This window comes from Struthio camelus, chromosome 7, assembly GCF_040807025.1.
Source record: "Struthio camelus isolate bStrCam1 chromosome 7, bStrCam1.hap1, whole genome shotgun sequence".
NCBI classification, from domain to species: Eukaryota; Metazoa; Chordata; class Aves; order Struthioniformes; family Struthionidae; genus Struthio; species Struthio camelus.
The window spans coordinates 19,377,278-19,404,955 of record NC_090948.1 but is presented as its reverse complement, the minus strand read 5'-3'; the positions used below and the strand labels follow the sequence as shown (position 1 = coordinate 19,404,955).

General features: G+C 39.2%; 1 protein-coding gene across 6 annotated transcripts; it reads right to left on the bottom strand.

Moving 5' to 3' along the window:
• Positions 1-9,624: 9,624 nt before the first annotated feature.
• On the bottom strand, positions 9,625-27,191 carry CEP55 (centrosomal protein 55). 6 transcript variants are annotated; one of them, XM_068950053.1, is made up of 9 exons: positions 26,886-27,092; positions 26,255-26,447; positions 24,219-24,503; positions 21,309-21,374; positions 18,725-18,866; positions 16,348-16,664; positions 14,690-14,761; positions 13,718-13,843; positions 9,625-11,363 (listed from the first exon to the last, which is right to left on the bottom strand). In XM_068950053.1, the coding sequence occupies exons 2-9, from the start codon at positions 26,435-26,437 to the stop codon at positions 11,157-11,159; spliced, it is 1,398 nt and encodes a 465-aa protein (XP_068806154.1). In that variant the 5' UTR covers positions 26,438-26,447; positions 26,886-27,092; the 3' UTR covers positions 9,625-11,156. The 6 variants fall into 6 exon arrangements, with proteins under 6 accessions (XP_068806154.1, XP_068806157.1, XP_068806153.1 ...); XM_068950056.1 differs by having other exon boundaries at positions 10,831-11,363; positions 26,991-27,191; XM_068950052.1 differs by having other exon boundaries at positions 10,831-11,378; positions 26,991-27,175.
• Between the last annotated feature and the right edge of the window lie 487 nt (positions 27,192-27,678).

The following is a 27,678-nucleotide window of genomic DNA, read 5'->3' as shown; positions in this document are numbered from 1 at the left end:
GGAGGGATGGCTGTAAGACTGCTCTGAGAGGTCTGCTTGAGAGCCCAGGATATCCGGCAGTATTTCAAGGTAAAAAAAAAAAAAAAAAGGAATTTAGCCTTTGCCTCATGTCTTGAGAGTGGCTTTTGGAAGCAGCGGGCCTGTGTATTGCTTGGGCTAGCAGTGGCCCCACGCCGTGAGGACGTGTCACAACTCAGATTTTGGGGATCCTTTTGCTAAGCTGATCCAGCATCTTACCTGTCAGTGTTACGACTTCTTCCTAAGTCTTGTAAATTAGGACATACCAAGAAAATACCCAGTGTGTTTTCTCTAGACGTTCCTTCCTGAAAGTGGTTGCTCAAAGCTGTAAGGAAAGCAGACGCTTTTCATTCTAGATGACTTACAAATGGGCTGGGAGCGAGATACATAAATCACCACAGGCAAGCAGGTAATGCCTTGTAAAAGAAGATAAAATGTTTTCAGAAAGTATGTAAACAATTGTATAACGTTAGTCAGCTCTGGATGAATTAGTTTGATCCTACGCCAGTGCAGCTGCGTAAGGTTTCAGTTACAGGTTTGGACATATGGAGCTCCTCCTGATTCTCATTATTAACTTATTCTTAGATGAGAATTATTCCAAACTGATAGCAATAGGACTTTGCAAACGAACCTTACTGTTAGAGTGTACTGGATGTGACCCCTGCAATGAACCTGTTGCATAGTGACGTTAGTGGTGGGGGTTCCAGAAACTTGGTCATTCTAGGAGACGATCGTTTAATGAAGAATGACAAGAGTTAGGTTTTTACTGGACCACTTCCCACGTCTTTGCCAGTGAGAATTTACATTGATTTTAATGAGCATGTTTTCTCTTGAGCTAGGAGTGGCTCTTACTATCTCCTGTGTCTCAGCAAACAGAGGTTTGCGGTGCAACTTAAATCAGATGACATGCTCCTACTGCTTCCTGCTGATTTATCTTGGACTGTATGAAATGTGGGCAGATTTGCTGTTAAGTGGGTGGCTGCTAGGAGCTCAAATGAAGATAACAGGAAAACTTGCAAAGATGATTTTTGGTAGCCAGCAACACAAGTGACTGGCAAGTGTTTCATTCTACGTCATGTGCTAGGATAAAAAAACTTTCTGCCCCTTACTGCAAAAGTTTCAGCAAATTTCATAACCCTGCGGACAATGATTATTTGTATTTTTGAACCAAATTTGACATATCCCACCACAACTTATGTTGGCTGTGCTATGGACTTGATTCTGTAAAATGCTTAAGAGAATCCTGAAATACACCAAATACCCTCCAGCTGCTGTAACCTTACAGGCTCGACTTGATGCAAACCAACAAATTAGCAGCAAAGTTGTGGGCACGGGCAGTAGCAGTGATGTTGTCAGTTCTGAATATAGGCTAGGCTGTGGGAAAGGGTGATCCTCGGAAGTCTGATTGTCCCTGCACAAACACTTGGAAGACATTAACAGGGTGGTAGGGAGCAGGTGACAAATGGCAGTGCAGATCAATGTAAATCATTAAAATCTTTAGCAAACTCCCTTTGGCGATAGAGAAAGATCAGTTCAAGGTAAAATAAACACATTGGAAACAGAAGGGGGGAAAGAAAATAGAAAGAGAAACATCCAAAGTACCATTCCTGGGGGAATGACGATGTTTTCAGTTAGGAAGGAAAGGAATGCCATGGAGGAGCAGAAGGTTTGAAACTGAGATGATTTGAGGAAGCACTGAATACACCCTTGATCTTCTTTAATTAGGATCACTTTTATCTTTGGTCCTTAGCTGTGAATGAAAAAATTATGTATTGGCATACGCCTATTGTTTGCTCAGGAGAACCAAAGCAAAATGCTGCTTTCAGTATAAATGAGAGTGCTTCACAATGCCCTGTGTACAAAATACTCTACAGGGGGACTGCAGAGGTGTGAAGGGGCATACTCATTTCAGTGGGATGTTGTGAAATGAATTGGAGCCTCTTGCTGAAACAAACACAGTTTGATTACTCACGGACCTAATGGGTCCATTTATCTAAAAAAATAGTTTTCTTTTTCCTCCTGTGAAGTACAAAAGCTGTATTTGCTGTTGGATAGCTACAATCATAGCAACTATCACAATCTGAAATCTGAGGAAGGGAAGAATTGTAACCTCAACATAGCTAGTCTTGCAGTTCTTTAATGGGTGGATGCTGTGTGCTGTACATAATCCACATACAGTGGTGACAAGGAAGTGATTAATGCCTGGAAACCTGTTATGATTACTTAACCTGTATCATTTCTTCAGCCTATGTGCTTTCTTCTGCTTAGAGGTGATGAAACCTGGAGTCAAGTTACGTGGTTCTGGATAGCTAACCTAGGGACAAAAAAAATCTATTTCCTCCTCCTCCCCTGACGACGATGAGCTGTCAAGACAGATGGGGATAGTTTAGCGTATTTATTTCTTGGGCATAAGAAATGGTCCCGAGGAGAGAGACCTTCTTGGCTGGGTGATGCTAGAAGATGGAAATTCTTGTTCTGTTTGGACTTGACCTAGTAAAGCCTTATTTATGTATTCTCTCATATGCAGCTTGTTGTTTGGGTCTTTGGGCAGTATTTCCTTGCACTTGTATCACAATGAGTAAATCGTAATGACTTTTATAGCAGGGGCATTGTGTATTTAGTGTTTGCTAAGTGATTTAAGTTCATTGCATTAGAGATGTTGACTCTTTGTCTTCACAAAAGAGGTTCCAAGCTGGTAGGTGACTCAGATTGTGTCCATATAATAAGAAATGTTTTTCTTTAGCATAAAGTGCTACACGGGTTAGCTTTCTATTTCCATTTTTTCTTGTACATACCATACTGTAGCTGTTCTGCTTCTAAAGACTGTTAATTCTCTGCTTGGAAGAAGTTATGCCTTTATAAAGTTTGTTTCAAATACAAATCCTTTTGAATTTATTTTGATTTTTACAGAGTTTATACCCACAGTATGCTTCCATTTCAGTGAGTTGAAGCAGCCACTCCAATGTCCATGGGTCTGGCTTGAACTCATAATCCGCACCAGTTTAAATGGTGGTGGAAATATGAATGCAACTTTATATCGTAACAAGCTCACCCCCTCCAATGTCCGCTGCAAACATCAGATCCTTCTATGGGTCTATGTGATCACATCAAGAGCTAGTCACTATTTCTTCCGGGAGTCTCATTTTCTGATAGTCAAGGTCCATCAGAAGCTGGTATACCTCCTGGGATACATCCCAGTAGTGCTGTAGATTCAAACTATAGCAGCAAAATTACTGACCAGTGCCTCAGACAGAAGGATATACTCTGCTTATGCTCTCAGTAGCTGTGCTTTCTAAAAAGAGCATAATTTTGGATTTTTGGAGGGAAAAAAATGGATTTTTGTCATCAAGGCCACCACAAAGTTCTGAGAACAGATACGCTGAACAGTTTCTTGCAATGACTTGCAATAAGGCAGGCGTTTATTTCTCCTGTTTATTTCTCAGGCGTTTATTTCTTTGCTCCAAGTGCAAAGAATGCACGTAACAGTGAATTCCCCGGGCAGGTCACGATCTCTGGAACGTGACACCACTAACCAGAACTTCATCAGGGTGACTCAGCTCCAGCTAGGCTATTCTGACTAAATGAGGTTTTTTGTTACAGTATTAAATACTATTTTACACTTACACATCCCACATGTATTTTGGGAGTTAATCAGTGACTGTAAGATATCAGAATGGTTCATTTGGACATTAACAGGATCTGGCAGAATACCCTTGCAAAGGAATTGAGACCTTGAGCTAGATTCATATGGAGAATTAAGTATCTAGTCCAGTATCGAAGCCCTGCCCCTCTCACCTCTCTCCTCCCAAAAAATCCACCTTAAGTTGCTAACTTTCAGGTGTGCCTAAAGTTACTTATGCTGCTGGGCTTTGATACAGAGCCATCAAAGCAAATAGCATGGTGTGTGTCTTAAATACTTTTCACCAACCTATCTTAGTCATGCGATGTACTTAGACATTCTTTGAATGCATCTATCCACTAAGCTGCACATAGTACAGGGAGGATGCTATCTTCCCTCTCATTCAAGAGCTCAGTGATTAGAGAATACTCCTATTCATGGGACTTAAGGAAAATAGGCTTTCTTTCTCTTCCTCATATCTCATCTTAGAAGAGTGACTTGTTGGATGCAACAGGGGGTCTTCAGGTCAGAATCGGGGCAAAAACTTTACTTTTAGAAGTGAAATATTTTTGAAATAAGGACTACAGAATGCCTGTCTGCTACAAAGAAAATCAGTCTCTTCATTGGATCATGAAGGCATGTGCTTAGCTGGCATTAAACTAGGGCTGGAGAAACACAAAAATCCTTCTTGCAACACCCATGAGAGAAAGCATAGATCGCTTTAAATTCTGATTTAAAATCTTCTACTTTTCCAAGTGTAATACTAAATAATATTATTTCCCATGCTGTTTATGTTTTTCATTATCACTGGCTATTTGGGGTCTGGTTAAGTTATAATTTGATATGAGATGATTAAAGAGATGTGACTTATACCTTCTCATAAACCATGTCCAGAACACATGGATGCTTAGATTATGCTATATAGTTTTGTGTCTAGCTGAATGAGATAATTCTGACCAGATCACACTTGCTATATTGATAAACCTGTGCTTTTGCTGAGGCAGTGTGCTTATTCACCAGTTTTGAGTAGATCGGGGAACTAAACCTGGCTGCAATTTTGTCAAGAAACAAGCTGGTTGTCATTATGCTGAGATCCTAGACTTGTTTGTTGTAGGATATTTTGAGGCACTTTATCTTGGTCTTTTCTTTTTCAAACTGTTCATTCAGTATGAAATACTTACTTAACCTGTCAGTTGGTCGGAGAAACAAAAATGAATGTAAGTAAGTCCCTGAGTCCTGGTGGGTTGTGGGGGTTAGGGTGGGGGTAGTCCTCTAGGGAGCCCTGCTCCACTTCTGAAGGGGGATTGGGTGTAAGGGGAGGCATCTCTTCCTAGTTGTGTGTCATGTTTGAGGTCTGCTCTTTTGCAAGAAATTACTCTTATTTGTCTTGGGCAGCTAAAGTTTGAAGAGACTTTGCGTCTGTGAATCCTCAGCAGCACCTCCTGTTTGTGCAGATGCCTAGCTTGTCTTGAGGAGCGGTGTTTCTTACTGGCTGGCTTGGGTAGCTCCCCACTCAATATGCCAGCGGCTTCCTGGATCCTATTCTTGAGCAACCTGTAAAGGGGAGTCTAAGCTCCCAGCCTGGGGTTGTGAAAGCTGCAACAGGACGAAGTGCCAAAGAACTAGACACCACAGCACTGTTCCTTACAGTGCTGTGGGAATGAGGCATTTCTCAGCCCTAAGAAATTAAGTGACATCAAGTTGCACTTGTGTAGTTTATCTTGCTTTTAAGCAGAGTAAAGATGCATGAACCCAAATCTTGAGTTAAAATAGCTTTGTCTGCTCAGACTAGAAATTTATACAGAGGAGCAAGGTGAGGAACAGGTTAAACTGTTATATTGACTTCTGGTGTGGTAACGACTCATTTTGCATGTAGTGAAATGCTGACAGTACTATGGAGAGTCAGCGCAGAAAGGCTAGCCATTATGTTCCCTGCTTTTTTTTTTTTTTTGGTTTAAATCTTACAGTTTGTTGCTTTACAGGTCTATATATAATGTCATTAAAAAATAGGACTTCAGGAAACTTTGAGAAATCATCTAGTTGATGCCCCTGACCCAAGGGAGAACCATCTGTCAGGAATGGTTCAGATAGTTATATGACTGTCCTTGTAAATCTCCCATGGTGGAGATTTTACGGCCTCCATGAGCAATGTGCTTCACTGCTTATCTATTATAACCACCAGAAAGATTTTCCTCATGTCACAATTACCCCTGTTGCAGTTTATGAGCTTGTTACTCTTCTCACTGAATATGGGAAGAATTTATTTCTTCCTCTATGTGTATGAAATTTTGCCAATTATTTCATGGTCTTTTCTAGACCATATAGCCCTAATTCTTTCATGATTATGATCAGAAATCCTAAAGATGTACTACATTCTCATTAGTCCAAATTTTTCTTGAAGTACAATACTTAAAATTGGATACAATATTCGAGCTGAAAGTCTTATCAATATTGACTAAAAAGGAAGGACTATATGTAAAATGTGTAAAGAATCTGTTTATTCATCCCATTATAAAACCGTTGCAAGGTCATGCAAGTGGGATATTGAGTCATGTTCAGTTTCTCTTTACTGTAGTCCCAAAAAACTTTCCTGAGGAGCTGATACATTCATACTATTTATTTTGTATTTAGGTAATTAATCATTCCTACCTGTAATATTTACTGTACTCATCCTGTTTCGGACCATTCATACTGACAAATTGAAAATTAATGCTGTCCTCTAAAGAGCTCTCAATTCCTACCTTGGAGCATGTCAGACTTTGTATACTCTGCTTTAGCATCCGCATCATCCAAGAACATACTAAATAGTTTTGGAACTAAATAGACTACTGTGGAATTGTCTAATACATTGTTCTCGCTTAATCATTTGACATTTTTACATGGCTTTAGAGGGAGGCTAGAAGCAAAATCCATTGAGAGGTACCCACACATAGGTGGGTACCACATCTGGCTCTCAAAGATCGCCAAGAAAATGTCCCATATATGCTTCCTCTATACTACTGCTATACTCTTAGCATACATTTTTGGCTGCTTGTTAAAGGCAATATACAGGACCACATGGGTCAGAACAAAGATCTATGTGTGGCTGCTTTTATGTTCGTATGGCTATTAATTATTGATACCTAATTATGGAGTACAATTTTTCAGCTAGTTATGCACTGATTGTATAGACTAGAGGAAATGATTGTATTTCTCTACGTTGCTATGAAACTGGCATTTGAAACAAAAGGTCCCATTTTAGCACATCTTTTGCTTTTCGCTTGTTTACAGCACTTCAGTTAAGAAAATTGGAGGTATGTGACATGATTCCCCCTGCCAGTTCTATGACAGTGTTTTTTTTGTTTCAGAAATTGAAGTTAGGTTGATTTGGTCTAAAATTCTTTCGCTGTTCCTCTTCTTTCTTATTAGCCACCATGCTTTTCTTTATTTTCTTCCCAGTCTTTTGAAATCCCACCTGCACTCCAGTATTCTCAAATATAGCAGCTGGCTGCTCTTGGATAACTTACAGAGACGTCTAAGTTCTTTCAGCTGAGCTTCATCAGGTCTAGCCAAATTTACAAACTTACCGTATAACCATTAGCCTGAATTTTCTGTTTTACACTGATGTTAATTTTGATACTAATTCTGATAATTCTGAATCATGGTACAGCTATAAAAAACACTGTCTTTCCATGAAATATATAACTGCTGCCACAAGGTTTGCTCAGGATGCCTATCTATCTAAAAATACCCAAAACAGACTGCCATAGTGAAAATATTTCCATGTTTTTAACACCATTTTTCAATAGGACCGTCTTTCACTGCAGGGAATACTACTTAGCTACCTAACGCTGGCATATGCTTTTCCATTTAGAGGAAGGAAAAGATTTAGGACTGTTACAGGTATAGAATTGTGTAGTCCTGCTGTACATAAAGTAGCTTGTATTACTATACATAGTGTTAATCCCTAACTCTATTTTTCTTGTATGATAGAGATAATTGCTTGTCATTTTTAAGGTAAATCCATAGCTACAACTGTTATTGTGATCTTAACACAGTTTAATCATTATAAGATGTTGAAATTAAAATGATAGGTGACAGATTAAAATTGAAATGCCTACATCTCTGCTAGTGCTGCATTTTCTTTACTTAGCTGTACTCTTCCACCTTATTAATGCTTCATTACAGAGATGTCATGAAAGCAATATTCCCTCTAGGCTTTTGGAAGACATTGTATCATTCATGTTAGTGTTCCTTGTCAGGTAAGCAGTGACGTTCAGTTGTTTCTAAATATTTGTGTTGTTCGTTGTGATTATTTTACAGCATAACAGGCCCTACGTCTCCTTGCCTCTTTTTATCTGGATAGTTAAACTGTTTGTTGTACAGTTTGCATGAACATGTGTAGGACACTTACTTGCACATGGCAAATAACTGCATAAAAGATTTTATGAAAACCAAAAATAAATAGGTCAGAAATGGATTCAGAGATAAAGTTGCATAAGCAAGTAAATGATTAGGCATTGATAGGATGATTCATTGTAAGCTGATTCACATGAAATAAAAGTAGCCAAGCCATCTTTCAGAAGCTGTCCTTGGGTAAAAATCATCTGTTATACACAGTTCAGCTACCTTTTCAGTCATACCAGATGGCAGCAAAACCTTGTAATTTGTTGTTTGCATAGACCGCTGTACCTGAAAGTCAGACTTTTAAAGTATGTTAGTATTGGTTAAACCACTGCATTAATCCAAAAGTTTCCCTAGACCAACATCATCACGTGATGCATACCTACAGAATTTCTGCTAGCTTGAGATATAATGTGTTGTGATTTGGCACTCAAAGACAATTATTTGAAATGAACATAATCAAGCTCAGAAGAGACTCCTGAAATTGAAAATGCAAAGTCCTTGATGTTTCAGGAGCTTTATTACTTTCCACCTTACAAAGACTAAGCTTGCAGCTAAATCTTAGCATTAAGATGAACCCATTAGGCATAAACCCTGCTTTCCTAGGTAAAACTAGAGAGATAACACCAGACTTTTTTTTTTATTTCCTTTTAGGACATAGAATTAATTCCAGTCTTAGATTCTTTCTTAACTTCTGAAAAGTGACAGAAAAATGCAGTGGTATAAACTGCATGAACAAATGCATGCTTTCTGAATGGGCTGGAACTCCATTACGTAGGTGGTTCTAGTCAGACATGAACAATTGTTATATTATTTGTGGATCTGCCTTCAAAGCAGGTCTTTTGACATTCCATAACGTCATTTTGATATTTTTCAACATACACCACACTGGTGTAGTGTATAAATTCATACATTTCTATTTTTTTAACTTAGGTCTAATATTTAGCAGGTAGGCCTAACTGCATAGTTAAAGCTAAGAAAAGTGATTGGAATGAACAAAGTCTTTAAAGGTTATCAGATCACCGACTTTACCTGAATCCGTTTACTTTAATATTAAATAACTGAGCACTTAATAAGCTACCTTTTAGATCCTTTCTACAGTACCAGCATCTAAAGGTGACGTGTTTTTCGCTAACCTAAGAAAGCCTCAGGGTTATGGCTGAGAACACTGTTGACCTGTAGAAGGCAAATTTACTTAATCTATAATTAATAAAAAGATCACACTTTCTTTTTGTTGAAATCGTGCTGGTTAGACAACTGGGAATAGAATGGCAGCTGATTAGTGTGTTGTTAGAAGACAAGTAACTTAAACTATTTTTGGAAGTTTAATTAGAGGAAATTACTATTATTACACTGGAATGAAAAGCATTGTTATTGTTCTGAATTTAAGAGGTGGTTAGAAAGACAGACATGAAATAAAGAACATTTCCCTCATGGCAAAATCGTAAGATTTGGAAGCATAATTTCTGTTACATTCATTAGTTCATCATATCTTTGATCACAAAATTTGCTGCTACAATTTATAGGTTAGTCAAACACAAAGATTAGGCTGGGAGACAGTAAAATTGAGAAGTAGCTGATACAATATAAATAACAGATTCACTGACAATATTTCATTTTATTAGACTATGGACTCAACAGAAAATGCCAAAAGCTACTATCTTTATGGCTCAGAAGGACTAGATTTATGGATAACAATATCATTCAATATTTTTAAAGTAATTGGAAACAACTTGGAAGATATCCTCATATTTAAAAGTTAGGGTGAACATTATGGGGCTGACAGAGGGAGATGTAAAGCAAAGTGTAATGGAAAAGGCTGATACTGGCCAGCATTGGAATCGGTATACCAGAAAAAGATGCACCTTGGAGTCTGACTGACTATAGGTATTTGTGTCCTCAGCCAACCATAAACTATGTTCTTTTATAAGCTTACCTTAACTAATGTGTGTTTAATCACTGTTGTGGAAGGGACAACTACAGGTGCAAAGAATAAAATGCTAGTAACAGACCCAGATTTACAATAGGTGCTAGAGGAAAACAATGCTATGATGGCAAATTGATGAGTTCTCAGGGAAAGTTTTGCTAGTTGCTAAAGTGGTGCAAGAGTTAACCATGACACTTGTGACTCACTAGAACAATTTAAACTGGGATATCTGAAGAGGGTGACATAGATTTAGTAAGTGACATTTCCCAACTTCAACTAGTCAAATACAGAAGTGCAACAAGAGCTTACTTCAGCGTAAGCACATATTCAGACTTGCAAAATGGTCCCTGCTGGTGGTGCTGGTGTCTGAAGTGTAAGCTTTTTTCATTAGGCACGTGTTTGCTAGGAAGTTTGTTTTCCCAATGACATTTTTTGAGAAGAGCTTACGCACCAATGAGCATTTTCATTCATACCTGCTGTAAGTCACTCTTGACTATGGTTCAGAAGAACAAGTGCCTTGAAATCCATGTTGATAACACCAATCACAAGTAGCAAAGACATCTTCACTACTACCCTAACTTTAATGCATCATGCATTAACCATGTATATGGTACATATATACATATTTTATATATGTTCATATGCATGTATACAGTGATACTATGTGGATATAGATATATGTATAGTGATACTGTGTGGAGATGCATGTAAACAGCCTAGCCTGGTGGAGACAGGATATAGAGACCGATTCTACCAGGGCCAAAAGCCTTTTGTAGCTATTATCGTCAATTAAGATACAAGCATAATTCTCAGACTTAGTCGACTCAGTAGAGCTGGATATGCCAAATAGTGAAATAAAGCCTGACACAATAGATGTGTTTTTACTCATCTCATTTTTAATAGTGCAAAAAAGTAGTCAAAAAAAAGTCAGTAGTTCACTATTTGAAGATATTCCCAATTCTAAAAATATTTCCATTTGCAACCAAAAAATACAGTAGACATTTTTCACAGAAATGCTAGGTAAACTATTTGAGGCCAAATAAGTTACTATAATGTTTTTTTAAACCAAATTATGAAACTCGTAGTCCTTCATGAAATTATGGGGGAAAAAAAAAGCTTTAAAAAAAACAAAAAACAAAAAACTTCTCCCTTTGTAAAACAGTATATTGGCAGTGTTTAAAAAGCAAATATCATAAGTCCATTTGGAGCTCAGGCTGTACAAAAGTCAATATGTGCTAATAATTCTCTGTGCTGGCTTGTTGGATACTGCACTTTACATCTGGGACACTCAAGAAAGCTTTCATCAAGGAGATTTGAACGTTTCAGGGAAGGACTTCTGTCATATATTGTCATCTTCTCTTCAAATGCTGCTTGCAAACCTTCCTGTGGTTCCATACGTCCGGACTCCTGGAGTTTCTGGAAAAGGAGAAGCTTTTGTATGCAATTGGGGCATGCATGCCCTGATCAAGTAACTGCAGGAAAGAATATTAAAGATTTGATAACACACACCTGGTGTGTGTTACAGCATTAAGGGAAGAATTTTAAAGATGGCTAAATGCAATTATGCTGCACATATTAATAACAGAGGGCAATATGGGCCTGTTACATAATTCTAAAACCATATTCAAACTAGATTGCAGACAGCTTTTTCTGCAAACTATTTAAAGCAGGTTTCCCACAACATATGATTAGATATACAAATAAGACACTGTGCATCAGTTTCATTATGGCAGCGTTCAGTGGACATGTTCTTACTTTGAAATGGTTTCTCTCTCCTTCATTGACCACTGAAGGAGAATGTAGTTCCTGCCACTGCAGAGTGGCTGATGCACAGAAGTTCATGCATAGGGTATGATTAGAAAAACAAGCAATGGTATATAAGTTAAGACATTGAACCTAAAACCCCCCAATCACCACTGCCAATCTGCAAGTGAATTAGGCCCCTCAACTTTCATAACACATGCTAATAAAAAAAAGCCAAATTTCTACTTCCTACATATCAAACAGTAAAGCACAGTGTGCAGAAACCTCAGTACTGCATACAGACGTTGTAATGCATACAGATGTTGTAAGTACTTTTTGTGGCACATTTTCTGTCTGTATATGCAGTTTTTTTTGAGAGGGAGGACAGAAGGGAGGGGTGAAGGAAGTAGCTTATAAAGATCAAGGACGGAAACCCTCTTACAGTAGGACCACAAGCCTAATATTTAAATCATGACATGTGCAAGGATCATGAGAGATAGAGTGCATTATTTAAAAAATTGTTTTAAAGATTACTTTTGAAAATTCTAAAAACATGCCCATAAACGTCTCAAGGAATTCAACATATAAATATATCTATACATGGGAAATTTCCTCCTTTCAACATTGCAGGAATCCTTCCCTAACCATCTTCCTAACCACTTCTGCATGATCTTTCCTTAAAAAAAATGCCACCTCAGTCCCTTTTCTGCATAGGATGCTTCCTCTGCCCAGTTACCTTCCCAAACTCTGTCATCATTTTCTTTTCTCCTCCTGCCTCACAGATCTGTGAAGGCTGTCCCTAACAGGAAGGGGCACCCAGTTTTCTGTTTGGCAACTATATTGCCTGCTTCTTAGCGCAACGGAGCTCATCACTTCAACTTTCCTGCTCTGCCTAGACAAACTTCTGCTCAGCAGGTGCTTCTTCTGGCAGCCAGCAGGTTTTCCTGTGGCCTCAGCTGGCAGCTGATCAACTGCACTTCTTGCAAATAAAGCTCTCCCAGGGGCAAGAACACATGAAGAAGGAAGTGGATAAATCCTGAGGTACTGCAGCTCTTCATTTATTTAAGTACTTCCCCAACTTGCATACAACTAAGGAGGAGAATAGTTTGGCAGAGTCACAGAATAATTCCTCTCATCTGCAGCTTGCTAGGAACTTTGCATTTAAATTTTTGGTAATAAGTGCAACAGTTCCAGACCTGATCTAACGAAGGACGCAGGCATCTGACTTCTGTTCTGAGAGTATATCTCAATTTATGTAAGTCCAGAGCTGCAGTCTTGACAATCCTATTCAGCTATCACCTAATCTCACAAGATGCCTTATTTTAGAGTTCCAGAGGCACCAGCAGTCAAAAGACATCTCCAATCAAGACCAGGGCAATCCCGGATACAACAAGGCAAAACATATGAATGCCTTGCTTAATACTTAATCCTCCCCTACACGTTTCTCTGCTGAATCTAGAGAGTCAAATCTAGGTGGTATTCTTTGGCCTTATCTGATACATAGCAAACAAACCACAGTCCTCACAATACAATGGATGTCCTTTTCCACAGTAGTAGGGACAAAATTTTTTGGAAATAAGAAACCTAGGTTTTAGTCATCTACCTTATATCAGATGGAGTGAGTGAGTGAGGGGAAAGGAATTCAACTTCTACATTTAAGGAAGGTGCCCTGATCACTAGCAGTAAGTTTAAGTGGAAGCACACCGCAGCTTTGTTATTGTGCAACGGGCAAAACTAGATACACTCTGTGACAGGAAACAGAATTAATGTTCCTCGCTCAGCGACCTGATTCTTCTGGATCTCCTTCTGCAGCACTACTTCTCCTTGTGTGTTGCAGAGGAAAACCTAGCTAGCTATCAGAGGGTTCTGCATCTTGGGGCCACATAAAGGATATAAGGACCTACAGTGAATTTTTGTAAAGAGTAATAGAGGCCCACTTTATTCAAACTGAGATCCCACACTGAAAAGAAGTTCATTTATGTAAAAATCCCTGACTAAATTCATATGCAAGTTTTTTCAGTACATACCAAAGGTTCCAGACGGGTTATTTGCTCCCTGGCCTTGCGCAGCTCCTTAAGGACTTTGTTCAACTGATGCTGCAAGTTCTGGCGATCAAGTTTTTCATTCTCAAAGTCTGTCGTACATATCTGGATCTGGCACCCCCCAAAAAAGAGTGAAATAAAAGAGTTAAGGTCAGAATTAATAAGAATTAAGAAAAAAAATTGTTTCCATTTTATATATTTGAAGCAAGTTTTATTCTGCAATCATATTTTAAAAAGGAGTAACAAAAAAACAAACTACTTGTCACGTTCACCTAACTTAAATGAAATTCATACATACCCAATTATGAAATTCTTCAGTGTAAATACAGTTTGAAAGTATTTCAAGACATCTTACAAGCAGATACAATATAAGATCACCTAAAATTTGTCCATGGATTTTAAATTTACACTAAATGTACAGTAAAAATGTTAATTTCTACTCCAGGATTTTTCTTGTAGCAAGACAGTTTAGAAGGAAACCACCTGTAACACTGAATACCCAAGTTTAGAAAATAAATGCGAAATAACTTTTTTCAAGAACATCTATTAGATCTGTAGGAACATTTTTTAAAAAAATAAAGAAGATAGAAAAGATGACAATGCAATTATTTGTGTAATCTTATCAAGAGTACGTTACAGACTTCAATGAGCTGTTTGTTTTTAAGGTGTTTTCTCCTACCTATTTTGAGGCAATTTATTTGAAAAGGTGATTATGCAGTTAATAGCATCACCTTTAATTACAATCTTTTATCTGTTAAACATTACAGATTTTTCTGACCAACGTGTCAAAAATTTTAGAAGCATCAAGAGATCTTCCATAGTTGAATATTAATTTAATAAACTATTCATTCTTAAAGTAGAAAAGTTATAGTCTAGAAAGCCTTTTGGGCATATAATAAGGATTAAATATCAGATTCTTGAGCAGCCACCTCAGCATCTAACCACATAATTGGGTACCTGTTGTTCCAACAAAGCTATCCTAGTGTGTTCCTCCTGCTGCTTAAGCAATGATTTACGAAGAAGTTGTACCTACAAGGTAGAAAAACACCTGTAAAAAACAACTTTCAAGCACAATAGTTAATAACCTTAACAAATAATACATCTAATAGAAGAGGGATGGAACTAAACTTTTATATTGTAGTTCCAGCAGAAAATGCATGCCTTTTACATGGTATCCAAACCCAGCTCAAATACCTCTACTTTCCCCAGGGAAACATTACTACTACATGCAGGGGGAAGAAGACAAGATGATGTTACAGCTCAAAAAACAAAGCTTTCCTAGGCCATTGCCAGGACTCTAAGACAAAAACGTACACACAAAAACACCGTAACAGAACTTGGTAACTGGAAAAAAAAAATTAAGCAGTGCAACTTTTTAATAAAAACTGAACAACAGAATTAAGAATCAGAAATTTTTTATGCCATAATGGATTAAATATATGCATGCACAAAAAATATCCCTGGTTATCAGAACATATCAACCTTCATAGTGAGCGCTGTTGTTCAGCTGCAAAAGCTAACAGCTATTAGTCACTATCAATCAGTGAAAACCAGCCTGTGTTTAGAAAGCTAAGCTGATATTCGGGTTTCAGCCTATTTTGGTGCCCAGTAAGTTTCAGCCTCATAACCAAGAACTTGATTCTACGTTGCTTGAAATTATTGACCACAAACTTCTCCAAGTAGTAAGTTTCTTAGTTGGATGACTGAAGGACCAGTCTTTCAAGAAGGACTTCTCAGTTTCTCTCCAGCAGATAACATAGTCTGGATTTCATATTCGGAAGAAGAGACTGCAACAGAATCTTTGTCAGCATGACCATGCCGATAGGAAGATTCTGAGTAAGACACTACTGTAACCCCCTCCATGTAGGGGAAATGGTGAAGTGCGTGAAGTGAGTATATAAAGCAAAAGGTAGGCAATAAAAATACGTTTAAAAGTCCTGAACATAAAGTATACGCATCAGCAGTGTATCTCTAATCAGCAGTTTCTACCACAGCTGCAACACAATAGAGCGAAACAGATGCTGGAACTCATCTGAATGAAAAATAAACAACTGTTTGGGCACAATGCACTGGTTGGTTTGGGGCAGTACCCAGGGACAGGGCTGCTTATCCAGTGATTATGAAGTCACAGGCACATGTGTTTTAACTGTAGAACATCACAGATTTTTGCTATCAGCTCATTGCTACAGATAACGTTCCTTTTGCTGTTTTGTTCTTGCAACACACTAAAATGTTGCATCCAAACAACATGTAAATCATTGTTAGGATTTGAATTTTGTACTTTCTTGTTCTCATTTACTAATAACTTTGAGGATGGAACCAGATTAGAATCAACCTTGTTTCTCCTTTCTTGTTCTTGTGCCCTGGCAAGATTAGGGAAGTAACTAACTAGTATGTGTTTAACAAGGAAATTTTGTAAAATATTGGATTTTGAGCTAAATGAATATAGTAAACAAAGAATTCAGTTTTAATCACAAAAAGGACAAGTCTAGATGTACATAAAAAGCAGATATTTACCAGAGCAAGCAAATGATGGTCAATTCTGATAAAACAGACTTTTTAAGCTTTCTTGATTCTTTGCTAATGATCTTAAGTTTTCAGCTGCACCCACTTACCTGAGATAAAAGATCATCAGACTTTTTCTTTTCTTCTCTGAGCTGTCCTTTAATAATTTCATTTTCTTGTTTCAGCCTCTGCAGTTTATCACCTTTTATTTTATTTTCATTTTCTAGAGTCTTCATTTCAACAACGTGTTGCGACTGCAGTAAGGCATTTAAACTCATTATTTCTCGTTGTGTTTCTTCATATTTCTTTTTTAATTCATTAAGTTCAGATTTCAGCTGGGTTATAGTGCGTCTTTCAGTCTCAAGATCACTTTTAGCAGTTAATAACAGCTGGTCATAATATTTTTGCTTTTCTTCTTGTAGATGACCTTCATGAGTCAGAAATATTGAAATAGTATCATGAAAAAAAAGTCACACTTAAAAAACAAAGAGCAAGATCCTCTGGTAGCATTTTAAAGTGTACCAATAGAGACTCCATGTTCTGGGCTGCTACACAGATCCGACGGGCTCCAAGTTTTCAATACTTCTAATACTTAAAACAGCTTTCAATACTGGTAATGTAGTAGACTTCTTCCCCAGATAGCTGCAGAAAAATATCAACTCAGCTTCCCTATACCACTCTGTGCTACAGCCATTTCCTTCACTAACCCTTATGACAATGCTACATCATCTGCTCTGGCTACATGGGCTCCACAGTCCCACACACAATTCTTACATGGCCTTGTACATTATATGGACACGTGGAAACTGAATCCCAAAACCACAGTTTCTCAATTCCAGATTTCAGCTCCTTAGAGAAGGTTCTGGCAGAACTCCCTGCCTCCCCACAGATGATCTGAAGAACTGATAGGTTGACCAAAGCCAGACCATTTGTTGCCATTTACAGACTACCTTTTTCAAATTGTATGCCGTCATTTCCTTCTAAATTGCGGATAAAGGGGACTGGGACATGGAAAAATGCATGCTTCTTCACTTGCTTGTTACCCAAGAAAAGTTTACGAACTAGAAGAAAAAGAGAGTCTAGAAATTCTGCAGTAACATAAAATATACCTAATAGTGGAACAAGGAATGCAGTCTTACACAGGCTCTGCTGCTTATTGACACTGTAAAGTTCTTGACATTGATACCTTCTTCTATTGAAGGTTTTCCTTGTGTTCTACCACATGTAATTCACTAGGGAAAATTTCTTGTTTAAATGCAAGTTTTTCCATGAACTAAGCCTAAACTTTTTATCAGCGATACTGCTGTATAGGGTAGGGAGATTTTCAGAAAGAGAACTTTCCAAGTTCTTCTTGGAAAGCTATGTCATACCTGCTTTCAGTTTGTGTAACTACATTCTTAGAAACTTGGATCTCTACTCCTGTCTAGCTGCTTGACAAGAGGAACTTTCTCATCCCCTTACCCCTAGTCTCCTGGCTGCTCTGATATCAAAGCTTTGACTCCAGTAATTCTGAATCACTTTTTCTAGTGAGCTACTTCAGTCTGCCTCCCTCCAAAATATTGTTCACAGATTTCTGAACAGCAGCAAAACAAGATTAAGGTGACATTTTGCCGTTTTCTGTAAGGATCCAAGCAGCAGAGAAGAGAAATCAAGCTACTGCACATCAGCTACTCAGTGGCAAGTACCTGTGGGCATAATCTTACTCAATACTCCAGATTATGCTAGTTCTATTTAGCAAACTTATCTTGCAGATCAGTTGTGGCATGTAGGAAATTATTAATTTGATCATGAGGAAAGCAAGCCAACTCCTTCTGGGACTTCTGTTCAACATGATCTTAATTTTTTTCCATATGCTAGTCAAGTGCTATTCAAACCAATCTGAATGCATAGTACTGAAGGGCTACGCCATCCCTATTAAGAAATCATAGAGCACTGAGGTGAGCTAGAGGTGACTAGATCCATATTGTGAAACAGTTTTGGATAGGTGCCAAATCTATCAGTTTTCCATGCCTGGTAAGAGGTGGTCAGAGGAGTAAAGGATGTGTCAGCCCTTAATCATTTTTATAATATTTATTTCAAAAAAAAAAAACAACCAAAAAACCTGATCCACACCTAGACAATAAATCCTTAATGCTTCCTTCATGTAGGCTCAAAGTGTACTTTGAAGGATGGGAGGCATAATTATATTTGCCTCAACACTTTGTGCAAACAGAAAGATTGCCAATGGAGTGTCAAGGCTTTTAAAAACCATGTATAACGAAGGAGATAAGAACAACAAAAAAAAAAAATCTGTGGATTAAATAATGTAGCTAGATAACAGGAAGCAAAGAAATTTTACTTATCCAAATTTTACCATTAAGGAACCAAAATGTTGAGAGAATAAATTCCTAATTTTGTGCTATAATTTGTTTTCAGAAGACTTATCCTATAGATAATTATGGTTTTGGTCACTTGTAGAAAAAAAAACAAAACAAAACAAAACAGTACCTTCTGTACTGGATTCTGCTGGATGCTGTTGGTTAACTACTTCTGACTTCTGTTCAAGTTCAAAGATCCGTCCTAGCAGTCCCCTGACATATGCTTCACGTTGCTGGTCATACAGTAGCCACTGCTGGTTTTTCTCAAGAGCCTTCATGCAGAGGAACAAAACAAACAAAAAAACCCACCCACACATACATGCACACACAAGAAAACCCCAAATGGTAATTAATCATGTTCTAAAAGTATTAGTCTTGTTTCTTGAAAGAGGAAAAAAAAAGCTATACGTTATACAGTTTAAGGAAAACTAGATAATTTCTTCACTGCAGTTTCTAATAACCTTTTCTGAATGAAAAATAAATCCATCTTCATTTTCTTCATTTGCAAAGCTATTTCAGGTTGTGGAGGTTGTAATACAAATTAACATCATAAGCAGTATTACTGCATGGAAACTGATACTGGTTAGCTGACATACTGAAATGGGAAAGCTACTGAAAAACAAAGGCTTTCATGAGTCATGTCCCAAGTTATAAAGAATTAACCTTTTATTTTCTCAAATATAAAATAACAGATCTTGAAAATGGAATAAGCTAAAACTGTATTGTACAATTTAAAGTTTGCAAACTTAAAAGTGTTTAAGTTTGAGGACGTGGATTTACATCTGTTTGGATCACAAATTAATTCAGATTAGAAAGGATCATAGGAGGTCTCATGCTGTCCAAGGCATGCTCAGCAGTCAGGGCAGACCAGGTTACTCAGGGCTTTTCCCAGGAAGGCTACTGTTATGTTCCCCCAGAGTCATCTCTTTTTCAGGTTGAAGCAGCCCAGTTCCCTTAACTTCTCCTCACAGGGTAAGTGCTCCAGCTCCGACCACCTTGGTGGCTCTCCACTGAACGTTCCTCCAGTTTATTCATGTCTTTCTTGTATTTGGGGGCCCAAAACTGGATGCAGTATTGTAGATGTGGTCTAACAAGTGCTGAGCAGAGAGGGATAATCACTTCCATTGACCTACTGCCTATTCTGCTGTTAAAATTGACCAGGAAACCATTGGCCTTCTTTACCACCAGAGCACACTGCTGACTCACATTCAGCTTGCTGTCTGCCAAGACCTCTTAGGTCCCTTTCAGCAGGTATCATTTAAAATGGTGTAATCTGATCATTCCCTAAACAGAATCCCCCCAACCCTGGAGATTCCCATTTTGAAACATACTTGACTTCCGGGTATGCAAGAGAAATTGACAGCAAACTAAAGGTTACCACACTGTCAAGATACTTGAAATAAGTTTGTTGCAAATGAATTGCATATTCAGCCTTCTGTTCCAATGCCATGGTTCATTAAGACAGCAATCACTATCTCAGCTTTCTGCAATAAGATTCATAAAACCTTTATGCGTACTTTTATATTTGGTGTCTCAGAGTCCAGAACATCCACTTACTGGTTTATTATACTTAGCCTACATGACAACAAATGAAGTGCAGAAGACAGAGAGAGACAGACAGAGAGACAGACAGACAGAGAGAGAGAGAGAGAGAGAGAGAGAGCGCGCATATATACATATGTTTACCCACAAAACTTGTTTTTGAACAAGGAGATGGTAAACATTTCATTTGCATGGATAAACACCTTATACAAAAGTACAGGGTAAGCTTCAATTGGAAACACTGGGTTAGAGCTTCAGAGGGGAAGTGGAAACTTTTCCACCTACATCCCTTACTGCTCAAGATCTAGTCATTTAGACACATAATTCAGGTTTGTCTTACCATCAAAGGAGAGAGTAATTATGGCATGTACTTCAGCTGAGATGCAAGTTAGCTAGGCTTGAACAGTAAAAACTTGTTATGGTTACCAAAAAACCCCCATAATTTTAAAATCAGAATGAGAATCCACATAATCATCCACAGGAACAGTTGTTTAAATTGTTTGCTAGAAACCTTAAATATACTACCTTTTAAATATTAGACTAATTAAAAACTACCCTGAAGTACAGAAATTCACCCTATGCAGTTTGGGCTGTTTATTTTTGTCATGAGATATTTATAAATATCTTTTGAAACACTAACTCCAGTCTACTGGCAACAAAATAAATATATTACCTAAAAATTGTAGATATTAGTGTAAAACAAATCAAGATCCCATGAAACTGTAATAGAAATTGTTTCTTACTTCTGCATAAACCACAAAACTCAAACTACTGTTCTTTGCTCCTGTGAATGGTTTCCATATTTTTGCTTTAACTTCTCTGTCCACCTTTGAACAAAAGATGGCATTTGGCATAAAAACAAGAAAAGTAGTTTAAGTACTGCTTCTGCTCCCTCAGCAACCACACTGTTCAAACACTGCAAGTAGGAATCTTTTCAAGGATGCTGGAAAACTCCATCCGTTTTTGTTGTTTCCCCACCACCACCTATCCACCCCAGCCAATCCTTATTTAATGATTGCCTTCTCACAAAATAATTTTAGGTATGATACTTACAGGGGGAAATGCACACTCTGAGGTCCCACTATACCCAAAAACATAGATGGTGATAATTTACATTCCTATGCATCTAGTTACAGATTATTTATACCTTGAATGTTATACAGGAAACTTACATCTTTCAGTTGTTTTTCAACTTCATTAAGATTAATTGGTGATCCAGGGCTGTCTGTTGTAGATTCCTGCAGACAAAGAACAATCCATTAGTGTTCTTTAAAACAGATAGTTGAAACAGTAGAACTAGTCCAATATATCTATTAATCTCTCAAAAGTAATAAGCATAAGAATATTTTAAATACAGCAAACAGGGACTAATACATGTGATTTTTGTATTTAAAGATCTTTGTACCCAGCTTTGAAAAGGATCTAAGTTATGTAGAAAACCACTTATAGATATAAAAGAAAAACTCCTGGAAAATATAGTCCTTTAGGTTTAAGTTTAATTTATTCTGTAACTCTGCACCTGAAAACATTTTAGAAGAATATCACATGTATTCTGCTGAAGTGCTGTCTTGGAAGCCTTGAAGGCTGCAGGAGAGCTTCTGAAAATTAAAATATCTAGCATTTTATTTACACATGAAAATCAATAGAAATGTTTGTTTGTTCTGTGCTCGTATCTTCAGTATACCAGTTTGAAGATAAACTAGACCTATACTACAGGGGGAAGCTAAAGACCTTACCAACTTCACTGGGATAACTAGAGCATTGTAAACATTTCAGAAAGCATGTAAGCCTATCTGGAAACATAAAGGCATATTAACTGGGTTTTTTGAGACATGATGCACAGTAGAATTTCACATTTAAAGTATGGCTTTCACCGTTCTTTAGAACCAGATAAAACTAAAGAACAGTTAAGCAGTTACACTTTGTTCGTAATCAGACATGACATTTCACTGCACACTAGTCACAATAGGAAGTTTTTTGAAATTGTGTAGGGGAAGTTAGAGGGAAGCGATAAAAACGTGAACTGTTACCCAACCCCAAGCCACATTTTTGAAAATGTTTCCTGTGATTTTTGGAACATGAGTTAGAGCAAGTTTAGCAGATGAAAGATACAGGAGATTTTGAATGAAACTATTAAAATGCCGTGCTATCTAATAAAAATAGGATTTAGGGACACTATGATTGATCAAGTTCCCATTTGTATAAATATTACAACATGGCACCAGTAAAAATTCTAGCAGGATTGTGTCATACAATTGTTGTTTCCAACCCAGCGTATACCTTCTCCTCGTGCGCCACCTAGCAGTTTCAAGAAGTACTGCTAGACTTGTTTTCAAGCTTTCCAAGACTAAGTCAAAGTCAAATTTTGTTGCCCTTCATTGAAAAAAAAAAAAGGTCAGAATTTAGAAGAAAGAGCCGATTTTAGACTAAAAGTTATTTTAGCAATCCGAATCCAATGCAAAATGTCCAGTATTTTTGGCAACCGTTGCTTCCATGCAGTTTCTTTTAGTTCATAACTATGACAGCAAGCAAGCAAGCTACTCTATAAGCAAGGAAGGAGCTCTGTTTCTAATGTTACCAAAGAAGAAATCAGGTCTGATTGTTAGGGTATAATTCCACTGTTCCTTTAATCTTGACAGTTAGCACTTAAGATTGAAGGATACGCCTCTTTCAAGTAGCAGACTGCTCAGTTTAACTCAACTGAGACAGTGATGAAGAATTAGTACAGATAAGTAAGGGTGGTCTTCAGCTTTCTATGTCATGCATTTCTTTACTGAAAATAAGGATTTAGACTACAGGAGGATTCTTTGCCCTGGTTGTTCTACTCATTTATTTATGACCTAGCATCCTGGTATGCGGCTAAACTTTTTTTGCAGAGAGTTAGAACATTATGCTATTGCCACTGAAGTTTAGCCCTCTGCACCTTACTAAGCTAGATGTAATAGAGAAAGTCTAGTAAATGCAGAACAACTTGAGCATATTTTCTAGCAAACCAAAAGGAATTTCGTTCCACTTGAGACTGTTCAGAGATACAGTTCTGATACTGCTGTGGTTTAGAAGACAAATTTCTACAGTGGTTACTAGAACGATGAGCCCATTGACAAAAATGGCATGAAGTCTGTTGAATGAACCTAAGTTTTAAATACTCTTTCTAACAAGGTTCAGAGACTCTTGATATTAGAGATTACACATTAACTTTAAAGTGGTATTACTCCCCAAGAGATCATATTATTCAAAGTGATACAAACATGTAATATCATTGAAAATTAGTAGATTAAGATGACTTCCTTTCTGAAGGACTTAGCTTTACTCAACTTTGTTGTGTAGCATGGGAAATAGCACCATCTACAGGTTAGAAGTTGGAAAAGCAGACTTATGGGCACCTCCCTTTAGGCACCGTTTTCTACGTGCTGCTTGCTGAGGTACTACTGCATTTTTCCATAAAGCATTAGGACAGACTGGGGTGGAAAACCACTGTAGAAAACTAAATCCACTTATAAAAGCAACCATGTACCTAGCACCATAATTATTAACGATTTTAGATGGGAGAAAACTTTATTATTCATGCCCTACTTACTGATACGTTGAAGCATTTACCATGTGTGGTGTCTGGTAAAGCAGAGGCAACTAGTTTTAAAAATTGATTGAGGAGTGCATGAGGATTCATAAGGTCAGGGAGGACAAAAGCAGAACTAGGCGAGCAGCTAAGCTTCCTTTTATTAAGGTCCTGAGCATATAGATCCAAAAAAGGGTGTGATGTGTTTCAGCCACAGTGGATCCTGACATGCAGTGCCACTAGTCATGCTGCTTCCACATGAACTTGAAAAAGGGACCTTGTGGGACAGCACCAGAGAATTCTCCCTCCAGTCACATTGCCTCTGTAAGAAGATAGTTGTGCTCCCTAACCATTGGCAGTGGTCAAACAGGATACCGCCTCTCTTCGGAGAGGAGTATTTCAACGCTCAAACATACATGAAGGAAGATTTACAATGCATGCTATTTTGAAATTGATTTTGGTCCTTAGTGGTTTCAAATTCCAAGTCTAACACATAAACAGTTATGGTATCTGTTCAAGTACTTACCTGGGATGCCTGAAAAGTAGTGGCTCTGTTTTCAAGCTCAGAACATTTTGCAGTAACAGTAGCTAAGTTGCATTTTAACCGGTCCATTTCTTCTGACAAAGAATTAAGTAACTGTTCTCTCCTTTCTGCTTCCTTTGTTTTTTCCTCCAGTTGACTAAGTAATGAGGATACTTCACTGCTTTTGTTTTTGGACTTAAGCTTGTCTTTCAGGTTTTGGATTTCTTTGTCCTTCTCTCTAAGAACGTGGTTGCTTTTTTCTTTTTCTGTTTCAAGCGAAAGTATTTTCTAAATGAAACCCCCCAAAAGTGACACAAATGAATAAACGTCAGTCTATATAGCTAAGACATTACAAAGTTTGCAACTGTTTGAGAAAACATACGCTTGGAAAGGTTCTCTTAGATTTTAGTTACCTGAAAATAGTAGCTTTTACTCAAAACAGACTGCTACAACAGTCATTTGAAATATTTCACATGATGAAAAAAAATAGTCTACAGCAGATGAAATAAGAAATAAGTGATGGAAATAATGCACAGAACCAGATTTCTTAGACTTAGTAGGTACTTCAGTTTCTATATGAATAGAAATCACTACAGTATGCAAACCTTAATTCACGAGCAGTACAAGAACTGTAGGGCACTTCCAATGAGGGAAAAAAATAGTTGTTTATACATTTCTTAATGTTAGTTAACATATTTAGTAGCTTTTGAGAAGCTACAGAGCCATCTTGCAAAAAAAAAAAAAATTACAATAATTGGGGTCACAGAAAAGGTGTAGTAAAGCACTTGGGAGAAAATCCTCACTTCCAAGTTATCTTATCTTTTAGTTTCAAAATGTGCTTCTCTAGGTGTTTCCAATAGGCACTCTCTTTTCAGTAGACCTCCAGCACAGTTAATTATTAAATGGCGTTAGTACTGCCTTTGTGATACTTTGGGACTCTAACAAAGCTCCTGATATGATAGCATTTCATTTTTGTCCAGAAAGGTTGAAGCTCAAAACCTACAAGTTGATATCCAGTTACTAAAAGCTAGTAGAGAAACTAGAAGAAATTGAATTTTATGGACCCTCATTTAGGCAGTGGTTGAAGACCACGCACAGCAGTCACTAGTATTAAGACTTTGATACCAAAGGTCATTGAGTAGAGCATGTCCGTGGTATTCCCCCTGTAAATCAGGCAAGCAGGTATTAAGTAATAAACACTGAAAATAACACTGAGCAAGCAGCAAACTACTCCAGACACAGTAAATACACTAAATAGCTTAGCCAGAACTATACACGAGCTGTCTCACCACAGCTGGTACTTTTGCTTTAGACGTGCTAGCCACACTGCAACACAGATGTATCAAAATGCTCATTGTCAAAAGAAAAGAGTCTAAAAATATTGACGTGCCTAGTCTTCATTTAACTGCATCTTTTAAAAGAGTCAATTTAAAGATTCCCAGTCCCTCTAGGTAGCTTGACAGCGTGACACACTAAGTCTTGAGCTTTCTCTGAAACCTAATGTCTACCTTGAGTGGACTACCAGGGATGGAAATCGCAATGGCTTTGTTTCTGCTCTTTGGTTGCAATGTAACGATAATATGGTGGACTGATTACAGTTTTATTTACCTATAGCTGAGCAGGAGCTTGAGAATGTAGGTCAAGTAAATACTCAGCACTCTAGCGTATTCTTAGTCAGTCACTTGCATGCAGTGTTTGCTGCAGGAAGTGCTCACAGCAAGTCTCTGGGACATGATGCAGCTGGAACAGCAGGAGTGGCCTTAGTGGACTAATTGGGGCCTCTGGCCTTCAATTGTTCTGTTTAACAGCCTTGAGGAACGACTTTAATTTTATTAGTTCAGTTGTTATTGAAAAATACCTGAGAACAGAAATACTAAACTAAAACAATACTGTTTTAGTTTTAAACAATGTTTACATCAATGTAAACCAAATTTTAATAAAAATTAATAACTTGTTTATGAAGTTTTACATACTCAAGTATGTTATCCACACACAATCAGAACATCACAGAAGTTTGACAATACCAATGTTCACCTCACCTCTAGAAGCCTGTTTCTTTCTGGATCTGCCATTTTGCTTTTTCCTTTAACCATTTCCTCCATTGATTTTCTCAGGGCAGCATTCTCCTTCTTACACTTCTCGAGCTCGTTCTCCCCTCTGGAGCTACCAGACTTTAAACCCCATTTGCCAATAATTATCTCTTTGGTGGCCTTCGAATTCATCTTTAAACAGCTATGGAAATAAACATGAGAATTACTGAACGGAAGTATCTTCCCTCCTCCGAGCAGCAGAACATGCCTGAGGAACACAGCTCTGAGGAAACGCGGGCAGCGCGGGGCCCCCCGGCCCCTGCTCACAACCCTCGGCATCGCTAGCTTCACACCCCCGCGCCTGTCAGCGCGCCGGCGCCCGGCCCGCCGAGCCCCGCGCCCCTCCCGACGGCCGGCCCCACGCCGTGCGCTGCGGCGGTTCCCCTCCGCGGGCTGCGGAGGCCGAGGGCAGTCCCTCGGGCGGGGGGCAGCGCCCGTTGAATCAGCGCCCGGACCCGCAGCAGCGCGGGCAGCCGTGGGGCGGACCTCTTCGAGGGCTGCAAAGAGCAGAGGCCGCCCCGCGAGGGCTCAGCCGGCGCGGGCCCCGGGGCGGCCGGAGCCTCCCGCCGAAGGGCCCTACCCGCTGGCGGCGCCGGCGCCGCTCGCTCCCGGCCCGGCCCTGCTCCGCTTCCGGGCGTTTGAATCCCGCGGCGCGAGCGTCGTCACTTCCGCCCGGCCACCTCACCATCGCGGCAGCGGCTACGGTGTCTCCGATGGGTCGAAAAAGGGGGCAGAGAGCAAAGCACACGGGAGAACGCGAGGCGACGGCGAAAGGAGGGATGGACGAGGAGGCGTGGCAGGGGGAGGAGCTGCCCGCCGTTGGGCTGCCGTTAACGGCCGCCGGGCTGCCGCCGCGATCTCTGCGGAGTGGCTGAGAGGGGGCATCCCATTGGCTGGCGTGGGCGGGCGGGCGCGCGCGCGCGCGCCGCGGCCATTGGCCACTGGCTTTGCCTGTCCAATAGCCTGGGGCTTTCCTCCTCGCTCCGCGGGGTGTCGCTCGGCCCCGCCCCGCCCCGCCCCGCCCCGGCGCGGCACGTGCTCGCGAGAGGCAAAGGCGAGGCGAGGCCGAGCGCAGGCAGCGGAGGCGTTTCGGAGGGGGTGGCGCAGGGTTCGTTTGTTCTTGAGGAGGCCGGAAGCGTTTTTCCCCTTGAAGGGGGTTGCGGTTGCCGTTTCGCCGTCAAATGGCGGTTGCAAAGCGAGGGGTGGTAGCAGGTGAACGCTGCCTGGTGCCGCTTCGCGGGCGGTGCCTCGCCTCGCCTCGCCTTGTGCGAGGCTCTCGTTGTGGCAAGAAGGTAAGCAGCTACCAGCCGACCGAGGGAGCCAGCTCTGCTGGTGGCTCCCGGGGATGTGCAGCGTCCGGGGGCTTGTCTGGG

Coding starts and splice junctions, on each gene's coding strand:
- CEP55 (XM_068950052.1), bottom strand. CDS start 26,437: ATGAATTCGAAGGCCACCAAAGAGATAATTATTGGCAAATGGGGTTTA. Junction 24,504..26,254: donor AAAGAAACAGGCTTCTAGAG/GTGAGGTGAACA, acceptor GGTTTCATTTAG/AAAATACTTTCGCTTGAAAC. Junction 11,379..13,717: donor TAACCCGTCTGGAACCTTTG/GTATGTACTGAA, acceptor TGCATACAAAAG/CTTCTCCTTTTCCAGAAACT.